The sequence below is a fragment of the Leguminivora glycinivorella genome, chromosome 9, assembly GCF_023078275.1.
Source record: "Leguminivora glycinivorella isolate SPB_JAAS2020 chromosome 9, LegGlyc_1.1, whole genome shotgun sequence".
Taxonomy (NCBI): domain Eukaryota; kingdom Metazoa; phylum Arthropoda; class Insecta; order Lepidoptera; family Tortricidae; genus Leguminivora; species Leguminivora glycinivorella.
In genome coordinates this window covers 17,355,937-17,382,415 of record NC_062979.1, presented here as the reverse complement: position 1 = coordinate 17,382,415, position 26,479 = coordinate 17,355,937, and the positions used below count along the sequence as shown (strand labels likewise).

The 26,479-nt window shown below is 40.7% G+C and overlaps 1 protein-coding gene across 2 annotated transcripts in view; it reads left to right on the top strand.

Moving 5' to 3' along the window:
- Nucleotides 1–23,174, top strand: part of LOC125229429 (kelch-like protein 5) — a 36,802-nt gene extending 13,628 nt beyond the window's left edge. The window contains exons 8-12 of one of the 2 annotated variants that reach the window (XM_048134259.1): nucleotides 7,875–8,035; nucleotides 18,276–18,483; nucleotides 19,137–19,326; nucleotides 19,937–20,125; nucleotides 20,668–23,174. In XM_048134259.1, coding sequence (XP_047990216.1) covers nucleotides 7,875–8,035; nucleotides 18,276–18,483; nucleotides 19,137–19,326; nucleotides 19,937–20,076 — 699 coding nt within the window. In that variant the 3' untranslated portion in view covers nucleotides 20,077–20,125; nucleotides 20,668–23,174. Of the gene's footprint in view, nucleotides 1–7,874; nucleotides 8,036–18,275; nucleotides 18,484–19,136; nucleotides 19,327–19,936 lie in introns of both variants that reach the window. The other variant, XM_048134257.1, reaches the window with a different exon arrangement.
- The last annotated feature ends 3,305 nt before the right edge of the window (nucleotides 23,175–26,479 follow it).

Genomic DNA, 26,479 nt, shown 5'->3' with positions numbered 1-26,479 from the left:
AATATAGGTTAAAACCGAAATAAATTACACATATGAAAGAAAAAGTGACCAAGGCCTCTAGTGCCTGAGGCTGGAATCGAACCAGCGTACTCTGCAATCGCGGCAGATGCCTGTTTATCCGCTTGGCCACCCAGTTGCTGAGGTCGAAATTGTCTCTCATATGAGTAATCTATACAAGGACTCGTAGCGCCCTCTGACCATCCCTACCGCGATTCTGCCGCGATTGCAGAGTACGCTGGTTTCAGCCTCAGGCACTAGAGGCCTTGGTCACTTTTTCTTCCATATGTGTAATTTATTTCGGTTTTTAACCCCCGACGCAAAAACGACGGGGTGTTATAAGTTTGACGTGTCTGCCTGTCTGTCCGTCTGTCTGTCTGTCTGTCTGTCTGTCTGTCTGTCTCTGTGAGTGTGTGTGTGTGTGTGTGTGTGTGTGTGTGTGTGTGTGTGTGTGTGTGTGTGTGTGTGTGTGTGTGTGTGTGTGTGTGTGTGTGTGTGTGTTTCTGTCTGTGGCATCGTAGCTCCCGAACGGATGAACCGATTTCGATTTAGTTTTTTTAACACGCTTTTATTAGGTCGTCGTGTATGTAACTAACTATGTAATGGAATCTGCGGAGGCTAATTTAACCATCTTCCAAGGATCGTAGCGTAATGAAAATTGGCAGCTATATGTAGTTCCGATGACAATACAATAATATGGTACTGTTGAGCTGATCTGATGATGGAGTCGGAAGATATGAACTGGAACTACATGATGGAACATCGTATCATAGCCGTATTTGGGCTTCTTAGAAAAGTCTTGTAATGAACTTTGACTACAATTAGGTTTCAAGGTCTGATGATGAAGCCGAAAGATATGAACTGGAACTACATGATGGAACATCGTATCATAGCTCTTTTTGGGTTTCTTAGAAAAGTCTTGTAATGAACTTTGACTACGATTAGGTTTCAAGGTCTGATGATGGAGCCGGAAGATATGAACTGGAACTACATGATGGAACATCGTATCATAGCTGTTTTTGGGCTTCTTAGGAAAGTCTTGTAATGAACTTTGACTACAATTAGGTTTCAAGGTCTGATGATGGAGCCGGAAGATATGAGCTGGAACTACATGATGGAATATCGTGTCATAGCTGTTTTTGGGCTTCTTAGAAAAGTCTTGTAATGAACTTTCACTACGATTAGGTTTCAAGGTCTGATGATGGAGCCGGAAGATATGAACTGGAACTACATGATGGAACATCGTATCATAGCTGTTTTTGAGCTTCTTAGAAAAGTCTTGTAATGAACTTTGACTACGATTAGGTTTCAAGGTCTGATGATGGAGCCGGAAGATATGAACTGGAACTACATGATGGAACATCGTATCATAGCTGTTTTTGGGCTTCTTAGAAAAGTCTTGTAATGAACTATGACTACGATTAGGTTTCAAGGCCTGATGATGGTGCCGGAAGATAAGAACAGAACAAAAAAAAAAAAGAAAAAGGTTTTCTTGTGATCTTTTAGAGTAAAGAAAAGGGGGCCTCAGGGGGCGAAGCTCCCCGCATGAAAGAAAGATCAACGTAGTATTTAGAATAAGTTGGGATAGCGTTTTCTTGTGACCTTTAAGAGCAAACAAAGGGGGGCTCGGGGGACGAAGCCCCGTGCATAAAAGAAAGATCAATGTTGTATTTAAGATAAGTTGGGTTAGCGTTTTCTTGTGACCTTTAAGAGCAAACAAAGGGGGGCTCGGAGGGCGAAGCCCCCCGCATAAAAGAAAGATCAACGTTGTATTTAAAATAAGTTGGGTTAGCGTTTTCTTGTGACCTTTAAGAGCAAACAAAGGGGGCTCGGGGGCGAAGCCCCCGCATGAAAGAAAGATCAACGTAGTATTTAGAATAAATTGGTTTAGCGTTTTCTTGTGACCTTTAAGAGCAAACAAAGGGGGCTCGGGGGCGAAGCCCCTGCATGAAAGAAAGATCAACGTAGTATTTAAGATAAGTTGGGTTAGCGTTTTCTTGTGACCTATAAGAGAAAACAAAGGGGGCTCGGGGGCGAAGCCCCCGCATGAAAGAAAGATCAACGTAGTATTTAGAATAAGTTGGGTTAGCGTTTTCTTGTGACCTTTAAGAGCAAACAAAGGGGGCTCGGGGGCGAAGCCCCCGCATGAAAGAAAGATCAACGTAGTATTTAAGATCAGTTGGGTTAGCGTTTTCTTGTGAGCTTTAAGAGCAAACAAAAGGGGGCTCGGGGGCGAAGCCCCCGCATGAAAGAATGATCAACGTAGTATTTAAGATCAGTTGGGTTAGCGTTTTCTTGTGACCTTTAAGAGCAAACAAAGGGGGGCTCGGGGGGCGAAGCCCCCCGCATAAAAGAAAGATTAACATAGTATTTAAAATAAGTTGGGTTAGCGTTTTCTTGTGACATTTCAGAGCAAACAAAGGGGGGCTCGGGGGGCGAAGCCCCCGCATAAAAGAAAGATCAACATTGTATTTAAAATAAGTTGGGTTTAGGTTTTCTTGTGAACTTTAAGAGCAAACAAAGGGGGCTCGGGGGGCGAAGCCCACCGCATGAAAGAAAGATCAACGTTGTATTTAAAATAAGTTGGGTTAGCGTTTTCTTGTGACCTTTAAGAGCAAACTAAGGGGGGCTCGGGGGCGAAGCCCCCGCATGAAAGAAAGATCAACGTAGTATTTAGAATAAATTGGTTTAGCGTTTTCTTGTGACCTTTAAGAGCAAACAAAGGGGGCTCGGGGGCGAAGCCCCCGCATGAAAGAAAGATCAACGTAGTATTTAAGATAAGTTGGGTTAGTGTTTTCTTGTGACCTTTAAGAGCAAACAAAGGGGGGCTCGGGGGGCGAAGCCCCCCGCATAAAATAAAGATTAACGTAGTATTTAAAATAAGTTGGGTAAGCGTTTTCTTGTGACCTTTCAGAGTAAACAAAGGGGGCTTGGGGGCGAAGCCCCCGCATAAAAGAAAGATTAACGTAGTATTTAAAATAAGTTGGGTTAACGTTTTCTTGTGAGCTTTAAGAGCAAACAAAGGGGGCTCGGGGGCGAAGCCCCCGCATGAAAGAAACATCAATGTAGTACTTTAGACCAGTTGCGTTAGCGTTTTCTTGTGACCTTTAAGAGCAAACAAAGGGGGGCTCGGGGGGCGAAGCCCCCCGCATGAAAGAAAGATCAACGCAGTATTTAGAATAAATTGGTTTAGCATTTTCTTGTGACCTTTAAGAGCAAACAAAGGGGGGCTCGGGGGCGAAGCCCCCCGCATGAAAGAAAGATCAACGTAGTATTTAAGATAAGTTGGGTTAGCGTTTTCTTGTGACCTTTAAGAGCAAACAAAGGGGGACTCGGGGGGCAAAGCCCCCCGCATAAAAGAAAGATTAACATAGTATTTAAGATCAGTTGGGTTAGCGTTTTCTTGTGAGCTTTAAGAGCAAACGAAGGGGGGCTCGGGAGGCGAAGCCCCCCGCATGAATGATAGATCAATGTAGTATTTTAGATCAGTTGGGTTAGCGTTTTCTTGTGACCTTTAAGAGCAAACAAAGGGGGCTCGGGGGCGAAGCCCCCGCATAAAAGAAAGATTAACGTAGTATTTAAAATAAGTTGGGTTAACGTTTTCTTGTGACATTTCAGAGCAAACAAAGGGGGGCTCGGGGGGCGAAGCCCCCCGCATAAAAGATAGATCAACGTTGTATTTAAAAGAAGTTGGGGTTAAGGTTTTCTTGTGACCTTTAAGAGCAAAAAAAGGGGGGCTCGGGGGGCGAAGCCCCCCGCATGAAAGAAAGATCAACGTTGTATTTAAAATAAGTTGGGTTAGCGTTTTCTTGTGACCTTTAAGAGGAAACAAAGGGGGCTCGGGGGCGAAGCCCCCGCATGATAGAAAGATCAACGTAGTATTTAGAATAAATTGGTTTAGCGTTTTCTTGTGACCTTTAAGAGCAAACAAAGGGGGGCTCGGGGGGCGAAGCCCCCGCATGAAAGAAAGATCAACGTAGTATTTAAGATAAGTTGGGTTAGCGTTTTCTTGTGACCTTTAAGAGCAAACAAAGGGGAGCTCGGGGGGCGAAGCCCCCCGCATAAAAGAAAGATTAACGTAGTATTTAAAATAAGTTGGGATAGCGTTTTCTTGTGACCTTTCAGAGTAAACAAAGGGGGGCTCGGGGGGGCAAAGCCCCCCGCATAAGAGAAAGATCAACGTTGTTTTTAAAATAAGTTTGGTTAAGGTTTTCTTGTGATGCATAGGTCGCAGACGTGCCGCTCACGAGCGGAACCTGCCACCCTAAAGACAGCCAGCGGGCGAGGGATGCATGAGAGCGCCCCCGCCCAATACGCTGGCTCTCGAGTTGGAGAGTGCGACCCTTGTGTCCAGGAAGCGCTCCCACAGTGAGGACCGGTAGGCTCATGGCCTGACCTGCGAGGGATTCTGATCCAGGATGGCCGCTGTGGGGCCGCGGATGCACTTTACAGCTTCCCGGGACCCCGCACACAAAGCGGTGAGAGGACACCGTGGGGTTTAGTGGGTAGGGGGGACTCTTTACAGCCTCGAGCCCCACATAACCGACCGGGTCGCCCACCACTTCAGACCCGGCGGAATGCGTAAACGCATTCCCCACGAAAAAAAAACAAAAAAAAAGTTTTCTTGTGATCCTTAAGTGTAAAGAAAGATCAACGTTGTATTTAAAATAAGTTGGGTAATGGTTTTCCTGTGACCCTTAAGAGCAAATAAAAGGGGTCTATCTTTTACGGATAACTTACTAGGTATAAACATTTTTATGGTAATACCGTAATTTATTATTAAGTAGCAATTAGCAATAAGTACACGTTAAGCCACAAATGGCATGTAAAATCCGCCTACTTGAAATAAATTTATGTATAAATGTTAAAAGTATTTCATTATTAATGACTAAAAAGTATAAAATAAATTAATAGTTTAAAAAACACTATAAAACACGCTTTTATAAATGCACGTAAAAGCCAAAAATAAATTATGGATCGTTCAAGTTGTCTCTATTTGTGAGCTGAAGTTTAAAAACTATGTGCTTTTAATTATAATATTTTATTGTAAAAGCGTGGGGCGCTGGAACAGGAAAGACTTTCTTGTAAACAAATACTAATCCGAACTTCCTGGCGAATGAAGTTGCATAAGAACATAACGTTTACATATGCCGCCTAAGGGTTACCAAAAAGAACCAAAGATATCTCGTCCACGAACAAGAACTCTGCATCCTGTCACTGTAGACACTTTCCCCTTTTGTACTTTGATTACCGGAAAAAAGCGGCGTTCTAAGTGTCGGTGACTGTCGACTCTCCTCGCTACTAGCGCATATTTTGTCTGAGTTCGACAAACTGGTACCTACTTTGAACACTGACTTTTAATTGATTTGACTGTTTAATGTAGAACCTACTAGTCATGCTGCAACTCCAGTTAGCCCGTCAATCTGTGTAACCTCCTTCCCGTAGCATAGCATAATTTGATTTATCAGCAAGTTATACAAAACGTCTTTCCTGTTCCAGCGCCCCACGCTTTTACAATCAAATATTATAATTAAAAGCACATAGTTTTTAAACTTCAGCTCACAAATAGAGACAACTTGAACGATCCATAATTTATTTTTGGCTTTTACGTGCATTTATAAAAGCGTGTTTTATAGTGTTTTTTAAACTATTAATTTATTTTTGTTTGGAAGCTGAGTTAGTCGGGAGTGTTCTTAGCCATGTTTTATGAAAATCGGTCCACTATGTCGTGGTAGGGGGTTTTTTCAAAATTTTAAGTTTGTGGTTAGGTTATAATTTATATATACAGAGTGGGGCCTGTAACAAAGGCGAAGAATTGAACTGTAGGCTATTCTCCTTATACTGATCAACATTAATCGACGACAACAACGTACAAAGTGCAATCTGCGATTTTTTCTTGTAGCAGATAGCACCTTGTACGTTGGTGGGTAAGGTGCAATTTTCAAAAAAAAATAATTGCAGATTGTACCCTATACTATAAAAAAATCGCAGATTGCGCCTTGTACGTTGTTGTCGTCGAATTTGTTCAGTGACTTTTAAAAATTATGAAGTCTTTAAATTTTTAATTTTTCATACAAAATAAATATTAGCTTCAATGTACGCCATTATTATTGTCATTGACGTTGTCTGTCACACTTTAGACTTAACAGAATTCGCAATACATTACCTCTTAGAAAAAACTTTCAAGGGTGATAAAAATCAAAATACAAGTTATTTTTAAAAGTCGCCGAACAAATGTTGATCAGTATAAGGAGAATAGCCTAGAGTTCAATTCTTCGCCTTTGTTACAGGCCCCACTCTGTATAGGTAGTGGTGTGACTACTTTAAGATAGCACAAGTTGAAATATTTTCAATAGATTATAATTTGACTAGTGTTAATTAGAATTGAGAATATAAGTACTTTTTGTCATTGGCGAAAAAGAGGAGTTCAAAATATTAAATATGGTACGTTCTTCTCAATGCTCTTAGATCCGAACATTGTAGTCGCATGGAGGCTGGGTTACAGTTTAAATAGCGTAGCTATGGTGCAATAACCGACTCATAGCCGTGGGTGATAGGAATAAGATAAGCCGTAGTGAATGTTTAGATAATAGTTATTTGTTTTACAAGGGGGCAAAGTTGTTGTTTAACCGAACGTGCCAATATTGATACCCGAGCAAGCAAAAGATTCCAATATCCAATATCAGAACCGCGAGCGAGTGGTTCAAAAAGTGGAATCTTGAGCGTCGCGAGGGTTTCAAGGCACGTAGGTTAAACAAACTTTGCCACCGAGTGAAACACAAAATTTTTCACCACACCAACATCAAACTAAATCAAATTCTGCAATCTATTTAATATTTATGATTCAAAATAATTATTTATTGGTAAATTTGGTAAATTCTACCAGTCAGCTCAAGGCATCAAGTTAAAATTTGTATGTAATTACTTTGCACTCTTGTGGATAAAATGCAACTTTGCTATCTGTTTTCGAATAGCAAAATTGATCTTTATCTGTAGGTGTGGTGAAAAGTACATTTTTGTGCTGGCTGGTAAGTGGTAAAGCTCACCACTCAAATGCCAAGACCACTGCTAGCGGAGTCTAGCGATGAAGAAGAAAATGAAGACATTTCAGTGTAATGACAGTGAAGAAAAATCTTTTAGCCGGTTAAGTTCCATGTTTTATATATACCTTCAACAAAAGCCATTATATTGGTTTTATTGTGAAAGTGGTTCGACTTTTGTACCTAAAGTTGTCTAATGTTGATTTATTTCCTCGCAGAAATAATATTATTTTGACGATTCGAAAGAGGTTGTAAAAGCCTACTTGAATAAACACAGACCAACCCCTATAGACATCTATTACAAGACGACTCGCGGTCGCCAGCCTTCCTAGTATTTGCACTGATATAAGCGCGGGCGCTCGCCGTCCCCTATCAGTATCGACCAAGTAACAGACCCGAAAGCAGCGCGTGTTTTTCGCACAAAAAAATTGGAAAAGGGTATTTTGATGCCTTAAAGATGTCCACCTGTAGTGTGAAATGGTGTGGAAAGGTAACAAGAAGCTCAAATTTAAAAACAGACGGCATTACATTCCACAAATAAGTCATATTTATAATTTATTCAGAGCCGGCATAGGTCAACTTACATTGGCCACTTACGCGTCAGTAGAGGGACAGTCATACTTCTGTCCCTTTTCATCTGGCGCGACTGCCCGCCGTCCTTGAAACGGCCAATCACAGCGCGCTTAACACATTCCCCGCCCGCTCCTCGCACCCCAAACACTGGTGACTCGTATCGCGAACCAAATATACAAGACTGCCACTCTATAGGAGGTTCTCTGTGTGAATAAACGATTTTTAGGGTTCCGTAGTCAACTAGTTTTTACTTTACTTTTGCAGGTGGAGTGTTTCGACCTAACATCGCTCACATGGAGCACGATAGCGCCGATGAACACGCACCGGCACGGGCTCGGGGTGGCCGTGCTCGGCGACGGGCCCAACTCGCCCGTGTACGCGGTCGGCGGCCACGACGGCTGGATCTACCTCAACTCTGTGGAGCGGTGAGTCGTACACCTGACGGAGGGCGTAGCAACTCTGTGGAGCGTGGGCTTTTAGCTCATCAACCACAACTGTGCTCACTAACGTGGAGCACGGTGCGCCAATGGTTGGTGGACTAGGTATATCTCAACTCCATCGTACGGTGAGCGTTGCAGAGCAAGTACCATAGTGTCGGTTTGACGACCGGTTTGTCTTAGTCGGTAGTAACACTGCCTGCTACGCCGCGGTCCTGGGTTCGAATCCCGGTAAGAGCATGTCTTTGTGTGGTGAGCACAGACATTTGTTCCTGAGTCATGGATGTTTTCTATGTATATAAGTATTTTGTATATTATGTATATCGTTGTCTGAGTACCCACATCACAAGCCTTCTTGAGCTTACCGTGGCGCTCAGTCAATTTTTGTAAAGATGCCGTATAATATTTATTTATTTATGATGAAGAAGACGAGATGAATCTGTACCTATCAATACTTTTGTTCCGCGCGTAACTTTAACCCTTTACCAGGCGAAGGTATGTATTCCTCCCACACCTTATATCGGTTACCGTAGTCAGGTTTTAACTCCAAACCTCCTACAAAATATTTTGTCAATCCCTGAAAATAGTATTTTATGATCTACATTCACAACACGCTTCTAAATCGCGTAATATATCTTTGGCAGTCGTTTAAATTCACTTGAACGCTAATTTCAGTAAACTACGGAGAAATTCGAACACTTTCCTTAATTTCTATGAAACAGAAGTACATAGGTCGAACAATTTTTTGACATTTTGTAGATTTTGAGTGTTGAAAGGTAATGTAATCGTAAACATTGCTAAATATTTACGCATTATTGTGTATGACCAGAATTAGGATGTGGGTTGACATTAGGGATGTCACGAATGTCGCATGTGTCACATTCGCGAATGCGAATGCGAATATTCAGAATGCGAATGTGCGAATGCGAATGCGAATATCGCTGAATTTCATAAAAAACCAAAATAAAAACCAAGCAATCACCAACAACCCGCTAGGTAAAAAATTTAAAATGCTTACTATTGGTCAAAATGCCGAGTACGAACTTCACGCCGTACGAATTTGACCTATCTGCGCATGCGCGAGTCGACAGTCGACAAGTAGCAATTGGAGTGGCCGGCGCGGGCGAGGAACAAGCTGCGACTTGCACATATTCGCATTCGCAAAACATTCGCATCGTTTGAAGCGAATGCGAATGTCAATGCAAATGTTTAAAAGAATGCGAATCTTTCGCATATGCGAATGCGAATGCAAATATTCGTAACATCCCTAGTTGACATTATCCCATGGCCTTATTAGAGTTTAACTGTGTGGGAGCTATTCTTCCCATGGCCCAGTAAATTGTCTTGTCATGTCATAAAAACTCACGTTAGTAATAAAACTGTTTTTGTGTTCAACCTAGAGTGAATTCATGTACCTAGCTATAAAATCTCCTTTTAAAGACTTTCCCTGAAAAATTTCTTCTTGAAGATAGTATCATAAAATTTAATAATTGTGTTGCTTTTAACCAAAAAATAATGAGGTAAGTATTTATCCCATTGCCTGTCTAGGTGTGAGACTGTGTTACATATATATATATATATATTTATTTAGACTATAACTTATTAACAAAATTAACATAAAAAGTACATATTAGTAGTTAACTTAAGACAAATAAAATACAATTAAATTAAAAACGAATCTAAATTAAACTAAGTCAACTTAATAATTATAAAGATATATAGTCAACGCAGGGCAGCTTGTGGCGAGCTGTTGGGGAACAGCGACCCCACGTACCCGAGTGCTCCTGGGGAGTTCTGTTACCCGTAAGGCGGGTGGGTGGGACAGGACTCTCTACCTCTGGCTTGCCTTGGCCGGCCGTCCAGAGTGGGGTCGTTAGGGCTACATGCCCCAGGGGTGGAAGTGAAAATTTGCATAAGACGCGAGTTGGTACAGTGGCTTAACGGCCACTGGGCAGAAAGCGGTGTACACCTCTCGACACCCTTGAGTTCTCACACCGGTGTTGCCCTTGAGCCATCTTGGATGTCGCTTTTTGTGGGGGCCCATCTTGTGGGGACGAGTCACCGTCTGCCGGAAATAAAATTGGATACCGTTTTATTAGGCAGGCGTCCGGTTTTTTATCCATAGCCCAGTATTTAGTCCATCACTTTCATCAAAATAGACCAGTTCATTTTAGATTCCATTAACTCTCAAATAGTCCTTACACCCTGGCGGGTGTTGCCTCTGCGTGTGTCCCATGATACGGGCAAGGGCAACATCCGCTCGGTGTACCCCTTACATTTCATTAAAGTGTCGAAAGGGCCTCTACGCGTTGGCTTCGGCCCCGCGCACGCCTCCCAAAGGTCCGGAACACCATTGTTCCGTGATGGGAAAGACATACAAATAATAAAGATATATACATAATATACATATATGCAACTACCTGAGGTCCCCCAAGTCCGTCCCCTGTGGAAGTGTGCCCATGAGGCTGGCTACATTCCCTCGCTGAATAGCAATGCCAATTCTTTGGCCAAGGAATGAGCCAGCCCTAGGATCTCCCGAAGTCTCCCGGAGTCTTCTTTTTAAGACCCGGAAGAAGTTAAGGGCGTCACCGCTCCATGGTCCCAAGGTTTCCACCGCAAACGCCGCAAATATGTGGTTTTGCAGGAGACCGGCATATTTGCGGCGTTTAAGAGCTTCGGCCGCTGCCGCCGCTTCGCCAGCCTTCCGTGAAGTGGAAGCTAGATGGGACGGCGCTAAGGTATCCACACACGTGGCATCCCATATAAGCGGCCGTCCCATCTGCCAGGGGATGAGCGTTATTCCGTCGGGCCTCTTGCCATCGTCGCGCGCCAGGCCAGGTGGTTCCAAACTGGCCGGCACACCTACGCTAGCAAGAGCCCGACGGATCACGTCATTGAGGCTGGCATGGCGAGACAGGCGACCGGCACTCCTACGGCAGGAGAGGCCATGCTGTAGTGTGTGTACTACACCTTACCCACACACGTGTATTCGTCTACTATATAAGATGTCACTTATGTTATTCTACACACATTATAGACCTATACTCCAAGTCTGTTGTATCATTCAACGTCCCACATCACATGGCGATCCTGCCAGTGCGGCCTTGTGCTGCACTGGCGGCGCGCCGCGCCGCGCCATTGCAACCAAGGCCAAGGATATTATAATTTAAAAAAAAATATTGAAGGACACTTTATGGATTATTATAATACTTCAGTGTGGACTATTGAAATTTATATTTTCGGTGAATTTGGTTGGTGAAACTTTCTCATTTAAAAAAAAAAAGTTATAAAAAATCGGTGACTTCGGACGCATTACTTACAGTGTAAATTCAGTGTTCAATTCCAGACGAGAAATAAAGTTCGTAGACTTCGTTAAGAAGTCATGTTAACAAAACTTTTTTTGATGATCAGTACGAACGTAAGTGATATAAACTGGCTCGATTTAAACACAGTGAAATAAGGGATAAAAGAATGGTATGCAGCAGGGGGTTGTCGGTGTCGTGATGTCGCTGGACGCAGATGCTGGCACAGCCAGTATATTCTGGCATTGCCAGCACAGGATGGATTGCTCATGGCCTTGGCTCAGGTCCTGGGCAGGCGAGTAGCGAGGACAATACAACGTTAATGTGTAAAAGTGTGTATTAAAAGTAAAATAGTGAACAATTTGTGTCTTATAATTATGTAAAGGACATCGAATTATATCGAATATTTTGTGTTTTGTTTTAAGTAAATACTAAGGTTTTGTTAGGTAAGTGATATAGGTAATCAAGAATAGTTACAAAAAATGTACGAATTAGGCAACGGATTCAGATTTTTTTTTTAAGTGACCCATATAAAATTCCGTTTTATAACGAAATTAATGTAATGTGTGTGTTAAAAAAAACTTTTTAAATTTGTTGATTTGATATACAAGAACAATTATAGGGACATACTTTCATTCTTTATGCATTATGGCGCATGACGGCGGCACGTGTACTCCTTTTATGGATCGGCAGGCGCCGTCTGTTATTTCAGCTCACATTACAAATAGTTGTCAGGTCATAGATTGGTTAAAGTATATTAGTAATACAATTAAATGTTAAAGTAATCGATAGGTACATTTCAGATTTAAACATATTGAAGTAGGTCAAAATAATAAAGTTACTTAAAATAAATAAGTTAATGTTATTTTTACGTGTTTTTTACGAATGAGCAATTTGTTTTTGTATCGGACTAGACTTTTTTTTACACGGTTCTGACAAAATATAAAAAAAAAAAATATGAATAAATATTGAGCTTATTGACATGACTTGACAACACTTTTATATAACAGCGAGATATTGTAAAGGTCGGAATTTTTTGTGAGAAGTACAGGTAAGTGCTAAAGAGTTAACGTTGGTTTTAAATGAATGATTTTGAAAGGTTTGTAAAGTGAAATAATGATTCGTTTGGTCTTAAAATGGAATGGAAAACAAAAACATTTAAGTTTTTCTAAGGACCCTGGCCTGATCAACTAGGAGTTGCGGAAAATCTTATATGTTGATGTTTTCGCGGTGTGTAATTGCGTGATTGGGGTTTGAACGTTTTGATTTTGTAAGAATGAAATGTGAAAGAAATTGCGTAAAATAAAATATACCTATCGCAACAACAATGACCCGAGAGGCGGTGTTGTGCGACTAGGTTAACAAGGGTACGCCAGGGTACAAGGCAGGCTAGGGAATCCTTGGAGATCTGATCATGATTCGGTCGAGTACCAATCGTGAAGACTCCTTGGACACATGGAAGGTTATTATGTAAGGAAGTGTTAAAAGAACTGCCTGTATGAGAAATATATTGTATGTGTGCGCGCTTAAAAAAAAAATATCCTTGTACCCTGAGCAAATAAATACATTGTTATTGATAGGTCGGCCGACCACGAATCCAAGCGTTGCGTACCCTTGACCCTTGATTTAAGTGAAGCATTGAAGATGCCACTTTATGACGATATTTAATGTTGAATAAAATTAATATGATACATGTACTCTTAACTATAGACGCGTCATACTAAAATACAAATGTAAAACAATGAATGCAAGTTACAAATAAACTTATTAATATCAAATATAATAAATGGTACCAAGGACAAAAACATGTATTGTAATACATACTTGATATGCGACTCGTAGTGTATTGACGAATGCACTACGGCATTTAAAAATGTGATTATTACTAATTAGAGAGTATACATTTAGTTATGTAGTAAATAAATTTGTCTTATCGTGTTAACTTGTAAGTTGAAATTGTTTGTTTTTCTAATTACGGTTGTGTAAATTACATATATTATTTTTACACGAATAAATATGTGTACGAATAGCTATATAAAAGTCCTTTGTTTCAACTTTATAACTGTAGCTATATTATTATTGTTTCAACTTTATGACTGTAGCTATATTATTATTTTTTTGTTTTATTTCGTCAAAAAAAACCAGTCTTTTATATAATTGTATTTTTTTTAAACTGGATCTGAAACTAAATGATTTTTTTTTCTCTAAAAAAAAAAAAACTGGTTTTTCTTTTTGTGTTGGTGTATTTTTGGTTTATATTGAACAGATTCTTTATATTATAGAATATTTTACTATACTTTGTTAAACACTATTTTTATATCGTAGTTATCTTTGGATCCAATTATACTCTTATAACAAAGGTATCAAAGTATAATTATTTTACCAAAAAAAAATGATTAACTTTTGAAAACTTATTTTAATCATTTTTTTTTCATCAAGAAGGGAGGTGTAGTGTGTGTACTACACCTTACCCACACACGTGTATTCGTCTACTATATAAGATGTCACTTATGTTATTCTACACATTATTATAGACCTATACTCCAAGTCTGTTGTATCATTCAACGTCCCACATCACAATGCGAGCCCAGGCTGTCTACTTGTGAGCCGCAGGGACAGCAGTGGGGGACAACTATTTCAGTACCTAGACGGAGGCCCACAGCCAGTCGGAAAGAATTATTGTCTAATAAAGTTGCGCAGTTAATAGAGGGCAATGCGTGGAGCCAAAAATCGGATTCGTGTTGGGTGGAGGCAAGTAGACGAGCTTTTTCTGTATCGGATTGTGCAGTGTTAAGGAGCCAGTTCTGCACCTGACGGCAGAGTGGTTCGTCCCAAAGTCTTTGAGTGCCTTTCTCATTCGGCATGTCGTTGTCAGGGCAGGCCAAACGCCATGTATCTTCTGCTTCCGACAGGTACGCCACCTCGAAGTCACATAGTGACGGAGTGAGTATTTTACCTACGAGGGATAGCGTACCGTGCACGGAAGACAGGAAGGCGGGTAGGGCAACACTAGATATTTGTCTTATACCCAGGCCACCGAACCGTACGGGTAATGTGGCGTGGATAAATTGCCTGCTGTTAATATTGATATTAATTATTTTTTGAATTTTGACATGGATAATATCGTCGACTTTTTGGCATAGTTGTGGAAATTTAAAAAAAGGGCTGCATCGTATAGCGTATGTTAATTTGGGAACGAAGAGACAAAACCGAATGATAAAAAATGCCATATGTGACTTAATTTGTAGTAGGCGGTCCGAAAGTTGAGAGAAACGGTGAATTTGGGTATCAATATAGTCTGGAATTGATTCTTCGAAGACTGGGGCCCCAAGGAGATGAAGCAAGCTTCTATTTAGTAATTTTATGCCTGGACAATTATTCCTAAAGTCGTTTATAATTTGCGTTTCGCCTTGAGCATCAGGGCTTATAAAAAGTTCGCATTTACTCATGTTGAGTTCCAATCCAATTTCACTAAATTTAGTAACTAAAAAACATAGATCGTCGAGCACGGAGCTGGCTTCACCGCCTATGGTGCCGTCGTCGAGGTACCATATATTAAATTTAGAATTTAGGACCGAAATAATTGGGTGTATTGCTAGGCTAAAGATGGCTGGCCCGAGTGGGTCGCCTTGTTGACAGCCGACTGAGGAGAGGATTTGGTGGTGTCTGTACATCAGGTTGGAAGGATGTCTGTAGCATTGCCACAAATATGGGTAAAGGCTGGGAATATGCTTTTGTACTTCTGTTAGTAAGGCGCTGCGGTTAACAGAATTAAACGCATTTTTTATATCCACTTTCACAAGCACCTGCTCCTTACTATTTTCTAAGAAAGTTCGGCATGCATGTACTGCGGCTTCGCAGCCTTTTTTAGAGCCGAATCCTAACTGCGTTGGTTGAAATAGGGGCTCTAAATCTTGGGCGATGTACTTACAGCCGACTTTGGAAGTCAACCTTCTGAACGTGGAGCCTATGGCGATTGGGCGAACGCCACCATCCTTTTTCCCAGTGCACATAGGTTGGCGCCATAGAGTGTGGGAATAACTTCTTCGTTTACTTTGCCTGAAAGCATTAGATTTACCAGACAAGTAACGCTCTTGAGCAGGTCATCATTTCTGCCGCCAGGGCCACCTAATATGAGATCTTTTAAATGCTGAGGTGTAATTCCGTCTAAGCCGCCGGCTGAACCATTCCGAAAGGACAAGATTGCGGCCAAGGTTGCATCTTCGGTGGCTTGCATGTATGGCGAAGCCGGGTTAGGTGGATCGGGATAAGAGGACAAGGGGGCTGCCGGGTGCTTACTTTGCAGGACTGAAAGAGTCTCAGGAGTATCAGGCGCAGGAATATCTGACGAAAAAAGAATTTGCGCCGCTCCCTTAAAATCCCCATCATTGATTTTTGTCTCGACAACTTTGATTATGTCATGTTCATGTGGCTTGTATGTAGGAAAGGGTGAGTTTTGTGTTACATCGAGGCAGCAATCAGTGTTTGGTTGGGAACAATTTAATTTTATTTTCGAAGTCAATGAGCGGCGGTGATCTTTTTTCGACACGTGTAGAGTTTTATAGGCAAATAAAAAGAGATTTTCCCAGCTAGAAGGCGTATTTTCATTAACACAGTTGTTGATAGTTTTTGTGAGACTGGAGGCGACAGTAAATCTAGCACCTCTGGGAATTCGCTTGATAACCGGGAAAGAGCTCTTGTGACTGCTTAAGTTGAGATGACTGAGATGGGTGTGTGAAGGGGCCGCAGGTTTAGTGATTATGGGAAGGGAAGAATGTAGATCGATTGAACCATTGTGAACCGGTAAGATATCTTGAGTTAGGCAACGTCTGTGGGCTTTTGTAATGTGTATATTAAGGTCATGGGAGTTTTTAAAGGTTTTGTGGCACAGCTGGCATGTGGAGGACGTGTTGTAGCCGGCAGGTTGCGTCGTGGGCTGCATTCACACTTAATTTAGAATAATAAAGCTAAACACAAACTATTCTTGAATATCAGGATCTACAAAAACTAACTTAATATCAAAATAAATTAATATCTAACAAAGACGTAAATTACAGGGGCGCCTACCTATATATATATATCATAGTTACAAAAAATAAATACGTACCGAGAATGCCTTTAAACGAAAACTCGTATTATTTTGATAAACCCTGTACCTATACTTAAAAATAAATAATAATAATAAATAATAATAAAAAAGCTTTATTTATTTCCACACACAATTATATACAGTTGGTAACAAACATGATTAAGGAACTTTAAAATGTGTTTTTTTTTTTTTTTACTTAAATTTATTATTAAACAAACTATTAATAACCTAACTAAAAATCAACTATGTGTGGACCCCTTCTGGGTAAAAGCCTCCCCCAAAGTGTTCCATGCGTCTCTGTCTGTGGCTGTAACAAGCCATCCTTGTCCTGCTGTCGCCACTATCTCGTCTGCCCACCTGGCGCGCGGACGGGCTTGAGCACGTTTGCCCAGTGGTCCAGGCCATTTTATTGCTCTAATGGTCCATCTGTCATCTGTGTATCTGGCTACATGGCCCGCCCACGCCCATTTTCGTCTCAGTGAGAAAATTAGGGCATCCTTGACCTTTGTTTTCTTTCGGATAAGCGTATTCTTTACTCTGTCCTTTAGTTTTATTCCGAGGCAGCTTCTCTCCATCCTTCTTTGAGTTGTTTGTATTTTTTTCTTTGTTTTGAGGTCAAATGTCCAAGTTTGGCAACCATATGTGAGGCTCGGTAGGATGTCTGAGTCCATAATAATTTTTTTATATGGCATTGGTAGTTGTGATTTAAATACTTCTTTATGGGCCCAGTATTTCCTCCAGCTGATCGCTATTCGCCGCTCTACTTCTTCGGCATTTCTTTCTTTGTTGAATGATATCATCTTGCCCAGGTAAACGTATTCTTTGACGAACTCTAGTGGGACGTTATCTATTAATATAGGTGTAGTATAGTGGTTAGTCATCAGTTTAGTTTTTCCCATGTTCATTTCCAGACCGACTTTAATACTGGATGGAACGACTAAAAATAAATAACAAAAACCAAAGAGACTCAAAATCTAATCGGGCCATGGGAATAATAGTTCCCACACAGGTAAATTCCAGCCAGGCAATGGGATAGAGTCATCCCACATCCTAATTCTGGTCATATCACAAGGACGCAGGAGTATTTAGCAAAATATATGATTATATTACCTGACAATCTAAGCTAAGCTAAGATCATGAAAATACCAAAAAATGGTTCGATATATCTCCTTGTGCTATTCTTAAATTCAGTATAGTGTTCGGATTTGTAAACAAACCACTAACATCACTGGTCAAGTGAATTTAAACGACTGCCAAAGATATATTATGCGATTTAGAAGCGTGTTGTGAATGTAGATCATAAAATACTATTTTCAGGGATTCGCAAAATATTTTGAAGGAGGTTTGGAGTTAAAACCTGACTACGCTAACCGATATAAGGTGTGGGAGGAATACATACCTTCGCCTGGTAAATAATATAATAAGACAAAATCGAGTATGACAGTTAGTTACTTGGCCAGGCGATGGGATAACCGTAACCCACATTTTTATTTCTGGTTTAAAGGAACATCTCCGACTTTCGTAAATGCATTTTTTACAAGGCGTTCAATACGGTTGTAACAGTATATACAGTACGTATGAAGACACGCTAGTTCTTTGGGGCCTGGTAAAGGGTTAAGACATCGATAGACTATAGTTTATAAATTGAGACTGTTCAGTGTCAATGTCAATATTTGTATTATATGCTCACAGAGAGACTAACTCATCTTTAACCTAGTCATTGACGCAGTCCGCAATCGCATCGCAATTAACATGTATCGTGACGCGAATTCGCGTCTTCGGCAATGACTATAGGTCAATCGTTCGTACCCATGTAACGTGATGTCGGTCGTGACAGATGGGACGCGTGCTCGCGCACGTGGACGATGGTGTCGCCGATGGCGGGCGCGCGCAGCACGTGCGGCGTGGCGGCGCTGCGCGGGCGCCTGTACGCGGCGGGCGGGCGCGACGGCGGCGCGTGCCTGCGCTCCGTGGAGTGCTACGACCCCGCCACCAACCACTGGACCAACTGCGCGCCCATGACGCGTCGTCGCGGCGGACTCAGCGTACGTCCCCTTAAGCGTGGCGTCCACTTATGCCGAGCCGCGTCGAATCGAGACCTCCACACGTTTACTATAAACGGTGAATTCGATTCGTTGCGTCGCCGATGCCCGATGCGACGCAGTTTCATAATAAATGCAGAAGGCGAATTAATGAGATTCTACTCGGCGAACCTAGTGGACGCCACCCTTTATACTAGCTCGACGATGGTGCGGATTGTTAGGATTGACAATGCACATGTAACACCTATGAGGTCCGGAGATCATCAGGTGGGTTGTTTACCACCGACGTGGCATTAAATAAATAGGAGTACCCAAATAAAAATGATAAACAATGTAATATAGCAGTGAACTACCTATAAAAGTTCCAGTACAACATTTTGACAATGCTGGCCGGAACGATGCGACTGACTCCATTTCACAGCATTCGCCTTTGTGTCTTTCTATAAAAATGCATAGGTATTGTACGCGCTGAACTAAACTTCCAGGCATCACAAAAAATTATCTGAAAGATTTCAGTCGATTCAAATTTTGAAAATTCTTCATAATCTCGGAGATATCAGAGTACTCGCACAGTATAGTGAGTCTACAGCTCACAGAGCGACTATTAATATAATGAAGTATTTTTTGATACTTAAAATCGTACTATTCTGATGCAGGTGTGCGCAGCGGGCGGCTATCTGTACGCCCTCGGCGGTCACGAAGCTCCAGCGAACGCTGCGGGCGGGAGGCTAGCCTGCGTGGAGCGCTACGACCCCAGCACTGACACGTGGATCCTCCTGGCGCGCCTGAGCTACGGCCGCGACGCCATCGGCTCCTGTCTGCTCGGGGACCGCATCGTTGCCGTAGGTGAGTCTATACAACGAACCTGCCAGTCGTAGCACATGTATGCCTGCCGGTCGTAGCCGATACTTTAGCGAACGCTGCGAGCGGGCGGCTAGCCTGCGTGGAGTGCTACGACCCCAGCACTGACACGTGGATACTACTAGCGCGCCTGACCTACGGCCGCGACCCCATCGGCTCCACGCAGTCTGCTCGGGGACGGCATCGTTGCCGTAGGCGAGTCTATACAACGAACCTGGCAATCATAGCATTTGTAAACTGCTCGTAGGCGATACTCTCGCGAACGCTGCGGGCGACCCACTACCTTGCGTTGAACGCTACGACTCCAAACTGATTCGTGGATACTTCTGGCGCGCTTGAGCTTCAGCCACGACCTGCCAGTCGTAGCACTCCTAGAACTGGTATGTCGCACTCGTAGCCGACACTCTAGCTAACATTCGTCGTATTCGTAGCACTTACTGCCGCCGGCCGTAGAAGATCCTTTAAAATAAGATTTCACAGATTTTAAAGGGCTCAGCAAAACGCTTGTACCTACAAAATAAGTCGCAAGGCTCCCAACTGGCTGTCTATATGGTCGAGTGCTACCAACATAGTATCAATAAGCTTGTTTGTTCAGGCGGGTACGACGGCGTGCAGTACCTGTGCGTGGTGGAGGTGTACGACGCGGAGGCGGACTGCTGGCGCAAGCTGGCGCCGCTCAGCACGGGGCGCGCCGGCGCCGCCGTGGTGGCCGTGCCGCCGCCGCGGCTCTTCTGATCCGTCGTCATCCTCATCAGCATGCGGCCCGTCGCCGACTGAGATACGCTACTATCATGCCGTTAACCCGTTCACTGCTGATCATGACCCGTCGTTCGACCTCTACGACACATTTTCGGGGAAATCTATGGTATCGTAGCGCTACGACCGTAGCTCAACGGTGAAATGAGTTAATGAAACGTGGCACGCACTTGTGTACGTAACATTATTGAGCGTAAAACGGCGTAGCACTTTATAGAGCTTTGCATGTTGTTACTCGAAATCGGCGCTGGTCGTCAGCGTAGCGCACGTCACAATGAAAGACGTTATAACGCTCACTGACAGCATTAAACGTTAAACGCTCCGCTAGCGAGTGTTGCCAACTCGAATTATGAAATACCCCTTCCTATTTTCATTTCCACATTACGAATTTTCACTTCTTCCGCGCGGAGGGACTCCACGCATTATTTTTTATTTAGTTTATCGTCATAGTGGTGCCTGTATATTCTTCGTTAGTAATAATTTACAAAACAATTCCGCAAGCTCTTAATTTTGCTACAAATATAACTGCGCGATGCGTTCTACTACACTACATAATTACTAAGACATGGCGCTTTTTATTTATTTACTTAAAGTGGCTCCGATTTCTTTTAATTTTCATTTATCAGTTCATTGTCGCACTGACATTAAATAATGTTTCTCAGAATATATACGCTATTCTACACGAAATCATGTTAGAAACACAAACACAAATGAATACCTTAGTTCAATGATATGTTAGTTAAAATTAGTTAATTCTGACAAAAACAGCCTGTAAGTAAATACATTTTGACAGGCTTTTATAAACAAAATAACGGCATATGTCTGAAGTTAGAACTATATGATCTAGTCATCTATTTCATACAACATATTGCCTAATTAGGGAACTTTTAGCTGAAATGGTTTATAACCATTAAACAAATATGTGCAGTAGTACAGCTATATCAATTTTATTTTAGTTTTATATACCTAGAATTTAAGTTGTATTTTTTAGACCGCATATGAAGACTACTTATAAATATTTAACTTTTTATTATCAAGGTATAAATTATTCCTATTTTCTCAAATTACACAGGGTCCAGGGATATTTGCATTTCTATCCTTTCATTGATTCGCTCACGAAGGAAAACACAATTCCGAAAATATATAAACGTTCCTTCCTTATTGGAATTGATCTCAGTATCAATATATGTATTTTGTTCATTTTATTGTTTAAGAAAACTGCTTTGCATTTAAAATACAGCCTAGCAAAAAAAAGTAGAATCGTCGTGTTGTCTCGTTTTCTGGCATGTACCTAAGTGTAACACTACAATGTACGCAGTTTCTAATCTCTACCCTTTTTGCCAGGCTGTAGAATGATATTAGTTTAAATTAGACTAACTTTCCATAAATAATTAAATAAAGACAATTTTTGTATTTTTCTATCTTATAAATAAACTTATAAGTTTTACAACAAAGTAAATGCCACGAAAAACCTAGGACACATTCTTCTCTTATAGACAGTATTCTCTACATTTGTTTCGGGTACTTTTTGAAATAACATTTATTTTCAGTTTTCAACTGTAGCTCATTTTTTTGCAAAAATGGCAGTTTCTGAAATAAATGTCAATTGATCATTTATGATTTTCATGATGTCAAATATTCATTTTGATTCTCGATTCTGTTTCCAACCTTTAATATGTGATGTGTCATACGGTATACATTCTACATCGTAGTTTGTTCTTTATGTTGTTCGGCTTGTGAATAGAAACAGCTCATAAAGTACAAACTAGAGAAACAATTAGACTTCAATATTTTTGCCTAAACCAAGTTCTCAATATTACCTTACATACTAAATATCATAGTGCTATTTTTTTATCTTAAAGGCATAGTATGTGTTAAGAAATTATGATTAAGGAATGAAAGAAGGTTCTGTGGGTAAGCATTAATTAGTGGTCCCCTAAATTATTTATAAATTGAGGCTTAAACACTTGCCTTTAAAGAGTTTTAATATAGGTACGATTCACATGAAACAGTCGAAGCACATCTTTAGAATCTAAAGTTTAGATTTAAAGGAATTTGCAGCTTCCGTGCCGTATGGATTACAGTATCAGTTACAATTGAAAATGAAAATGAAATATTTATATTTCAAGTAGGCATATTACAATGCGCATATGAACGTCAAATAAAGCTACGCCGGCTCGAACCCTACGCCTCAGCCTCGAGAATATTTCCGTCCCCCCTCAGTTGGGAGGGGGGTATCCACTATGGGACCGGCAAGAAACTGATATCCAGACGCTATATGGAGTCTGAAATTAATTATGAAAAATTAGATTATTATTAAATGTCTAGAACGTCTTTTTATCAGTCATACAACTGCACGGGAAGCATGGTCGCGCGATAGACGATAAAATATCAGGCCGTCCCTATCGCACTTACAAATAGTGCGATAGGGACGGCCTGCTACTTTATCACTTATCGCGCGACCATAATTGCCTGCCTGGTTAGGAGCAAGTATTCCTTTGTGGACTTTCACAGTGAGTGCCTCGTTTAATGTGAATCGTACGTAAAGGGTTTCCAAAGGTAACAAATTTTCCCAAATTTTTTCGCGATAGCTCTATTCTTGCTTTTGTGAGTCAACTTACAATAGTTGGGCGCAACGGTGTTGACTATGTATAGGTACCGCTAAATAGAGATAGTGGTATTCCTATCATTCAAATCGTATACAAGTACAGTGTCCCACAAAACAGTTTCCACGGTTTGACTGTGGGATCGTGCAGTCTCTACTCTCTTATATTATAGAATAGTCTATATCATTAAATACTTAAGGCATCGTTTATTCAGTTTCTTTATTCTAATAAACCAATCTACTTCTTCATAATCCAGTAATTTTACTATATTCATTTCCATTAGACATAAACTCAAGTTGGTGAAAATTTTGTTACAATTTGCAATCCTTTTCAGTGAAAGCTGATAGTTCAATACATTATTTGCTTTGGGGGCGTCCATTAATCGCGTCATACGTTTTTAGCTTATTTTAGACCCCCCCCTCCCCCATGGTGATCTTTGGTGATATTTTCAGGACCCCCTCCCCCCCCCTGGCCAATATGACGTGTAATTTTTTGGCAACTTAAGTAGACTTTTTTCCAACCCACGAATCAACCAAATCTTGGCGCAAAATTCAAATTTGCTATGAGAATTAAACCTTTGCCCCTCATTTTTAAGGTTCCGTACCTCATAAAGGAAACCACTGAACCGATTAACTTGTTTGGCACACATATATGTAAACTTGTGACCCAAAGACGGACATGTAATTTAAATAAAATAAAAAAAAAAACAACTATAGGGGCCACTTTTGGGGGGTAAAAGTAAAAATTAGAAATCAAAGTTTTTTGAAATAGTTTTTTAGCGTGTTACATATCAAATGAAAGAGCGTTAATTGGGCCCCACTTATTTTTTATTTGGAATTTTTATGTGCTTTCCACTCAGAATCGCGAGCTCTTTCAATCCTAATAGGAGTAAAAAAGTGTCCTAAGGTTTTTTTCTCTATTCCGTTACCATTTTTTTCATACATTTTGTATGGCGGTAACGGAATGAAAGGTCTAAAAAAAATATGGAAATCTTGGGACATTTTTAGGGTTCCGTAGTCAACTAGGAACCCTTATAGTTTCGCCATGTCTGTCTGTCCGTCCGTCCGCGGATAATCTCAGTGACCGTTAGCACTAGAAAGCTGAAATTTGGTACCAATATGTATGCCAATCACGCCGACAAAGTGGTAAAAAAAAAAGTTGAAAAAAATGTTTTGTTAGGGTACCCCCCCTACATGTAAAGTGGGGACTGATTTTTTTTTCCATTCCAACCCCTACGTGTGATAAATTGTTGGATAGGTATTTAAAAATGAATAAGGGTTCACTAAAATCGTTTTTTGATAATATTAATATTTTCGGAAATAATCGCTCCTAAAGGAAAAAAATGTGGGGGACACAACCCCCTCTAACTTTTGAACCATATGTTTAAAAAATATGAAAAAAATCATAAAAGTAGAACTTTATAAAGACTTTCTAGGAAAATTATTTTGAACTTTTTAAAAAATACCCATGTTACAAAAAAAGTGGGGTGGACAACATTGAAAAAAATGGCCCTTATGCGTACATACATACAATCACGCCTGTATCCTGTATCCCATAAAGGGGCAGGCAGAGCACATGAAACTACTAAAGCTTCAGGGCCACTCTTGGCAAATAAGCAAAAATAAAACACTCTTGGTAAAATAAAAAGTGGAAAAAAATGTTTTGTTAGGGTAACCCCCCCCCCCCCTACATGTAAAGTGGGGACTGATTTTTTGACCGTCTATAACCGACTGTCCGTGTACACGCGATGAGGGCAAACTAAAAAAATCTTTGAGAATTAAAAATAACCGACTGCACACAGCTCTTTTTTTTTTCACTTGATGGTCTCATCGGAAGATCAGCGCTGGAAGTTACCAGCAACATGCTGAGATGAGGCCATTACGTGGCACTTCATTCCTTTCTGTTTGTGTTGTAATGTGTAATTAATCTTGACTGTGTTCACGAATAAATTATATTCTATTCTGGCCGCGTAGCCGAATGGCATTTCTCCGACGCCAAACGAAAGCGATACGCCGCTGGCTCTGTCGCGCCAATACGCAAGCGCGATAGAGATAGATATCTACTAGCGCTTCGTTTCGTGAGCGTTTCGTGAGCGATTGTGCCATTCGGCTAGCCACCCTGTTCTCTTTGCACTGCACAACGCAAGTTCTGACTGTAAAAGTTGATATAAAAATAGCTCAGAAATGTTTTTTTCTTTACGTTAGTGTAACAAAAAAAATACACGTGATATTTTCCTAACCCCCCCACCCCCCATGGTGATATTTGGTGATTTTTTCATGACCCCCTCCCCCCCCTATGCAGTATGACGCGATTAATGGACGCCCCCTTTATAAAATCAGTATTATTATAATTTAAATTTAGTGAAATATTTTTCTTGGCGATTTAAAGTAGATTTTTTTATTTGATAGGGGGCCTTTCCTGTGATGTTAGAGATAGTAATGCTAGAAAAAGGTTTAGTGATAAATTTGAAGTAAATCTTACTACATACAACTTTAGATTTTTTTTCTGGTGCATTAAAATATTTATAGTACTTAATTATACCTAATTGTAATCGTATTTTTATAAATTAGCATCTGCAGGAAATGTTTGTACGAACTTAATTGAAAATTATCAAGTGGCTGTCAAAGACAAGTAAAATATGATAAAACACTGATTTATTCTGAAGGAACGCAATGTTGAATAGAGATTAGCAGACAACAGTTCATATTATTTAATCATCTCTGATGTTAAGGTCTAACTTTAATATAATATTATTACGAGATATATTTCTCAAACCTGAATAGTCGTGCCAAAGTTCTTGTGCTACAAAATGTCTCATGTCAAGTTCATCGATTATTGTGGTTTTACACAAATAGGTATGTAGATAGTTGATGGACCTATAGTACGTTGCTTCTGGAAAGTTATGTATGAAAATATATGCATAATTAATGGAAGATTTTTTTTGATTGGGATATGTACATTATAGGCCGAAGTTATTTTTCATCAACCCTCCCCATCTCTCCCCCCTCTGCGTCACCCCTCTTCCCCCCCTTAAATAGCCGAAAATGCGGTTTTTCCCGATTTCTGACAAAACCGTTGAAGATACAGAAAAAGCGTGTAGGAACAAAGTAATCCTTAGTAAATTTACTACAAATCATTCATTGACACTTTGGTTCTAGCACTTATAGTTTTCGCGTGATCCATCACGAAAGTTGGTCCTTTGCTGCAATTTTCTTTAGTGAATGTTAAGTTTTCTCCCAAATTGCTTACGAAATCTGTTTGATATTACTAAAATATTATAAACTGAAAATGAATTTCAGGGGGAAAAATCACTACCATGGGTGGAACTTGAACTCACGGCTTCTGGATTGAAACTCCAGGGCTCTACCAACAGCTACCAAAAGCTCATCCCCAGTCATCGATATACTATATGGATCAATGGTACTCCTAGCGACTACTACCGTGAAAATATTACGTCTTAAATAGTTACTGGAATTCCAAGACATATTGGAAATTCCACCCATGGTAGTGATTTTTCCCCCTTAATTTTATTTTAGTCATGGGTTACAATATTTTAGTCATATCAAACAAATTTCGACGATTTCGTAAGAATTTTGGGCGAAAACTTAACATTCATTAAAGAAAATTGCAGCAAAGAACCAACTTTCGTGACGGATCACGCGAAAACTATAAGTGCTAGAACCAAAGTGTTAATTATAATGAATGATTTGTAGTAAATTTATTAAGGATTACTTCGTTCCTACGCGCTTTTTCTGTATCTTCAACAGTTTTGTCAG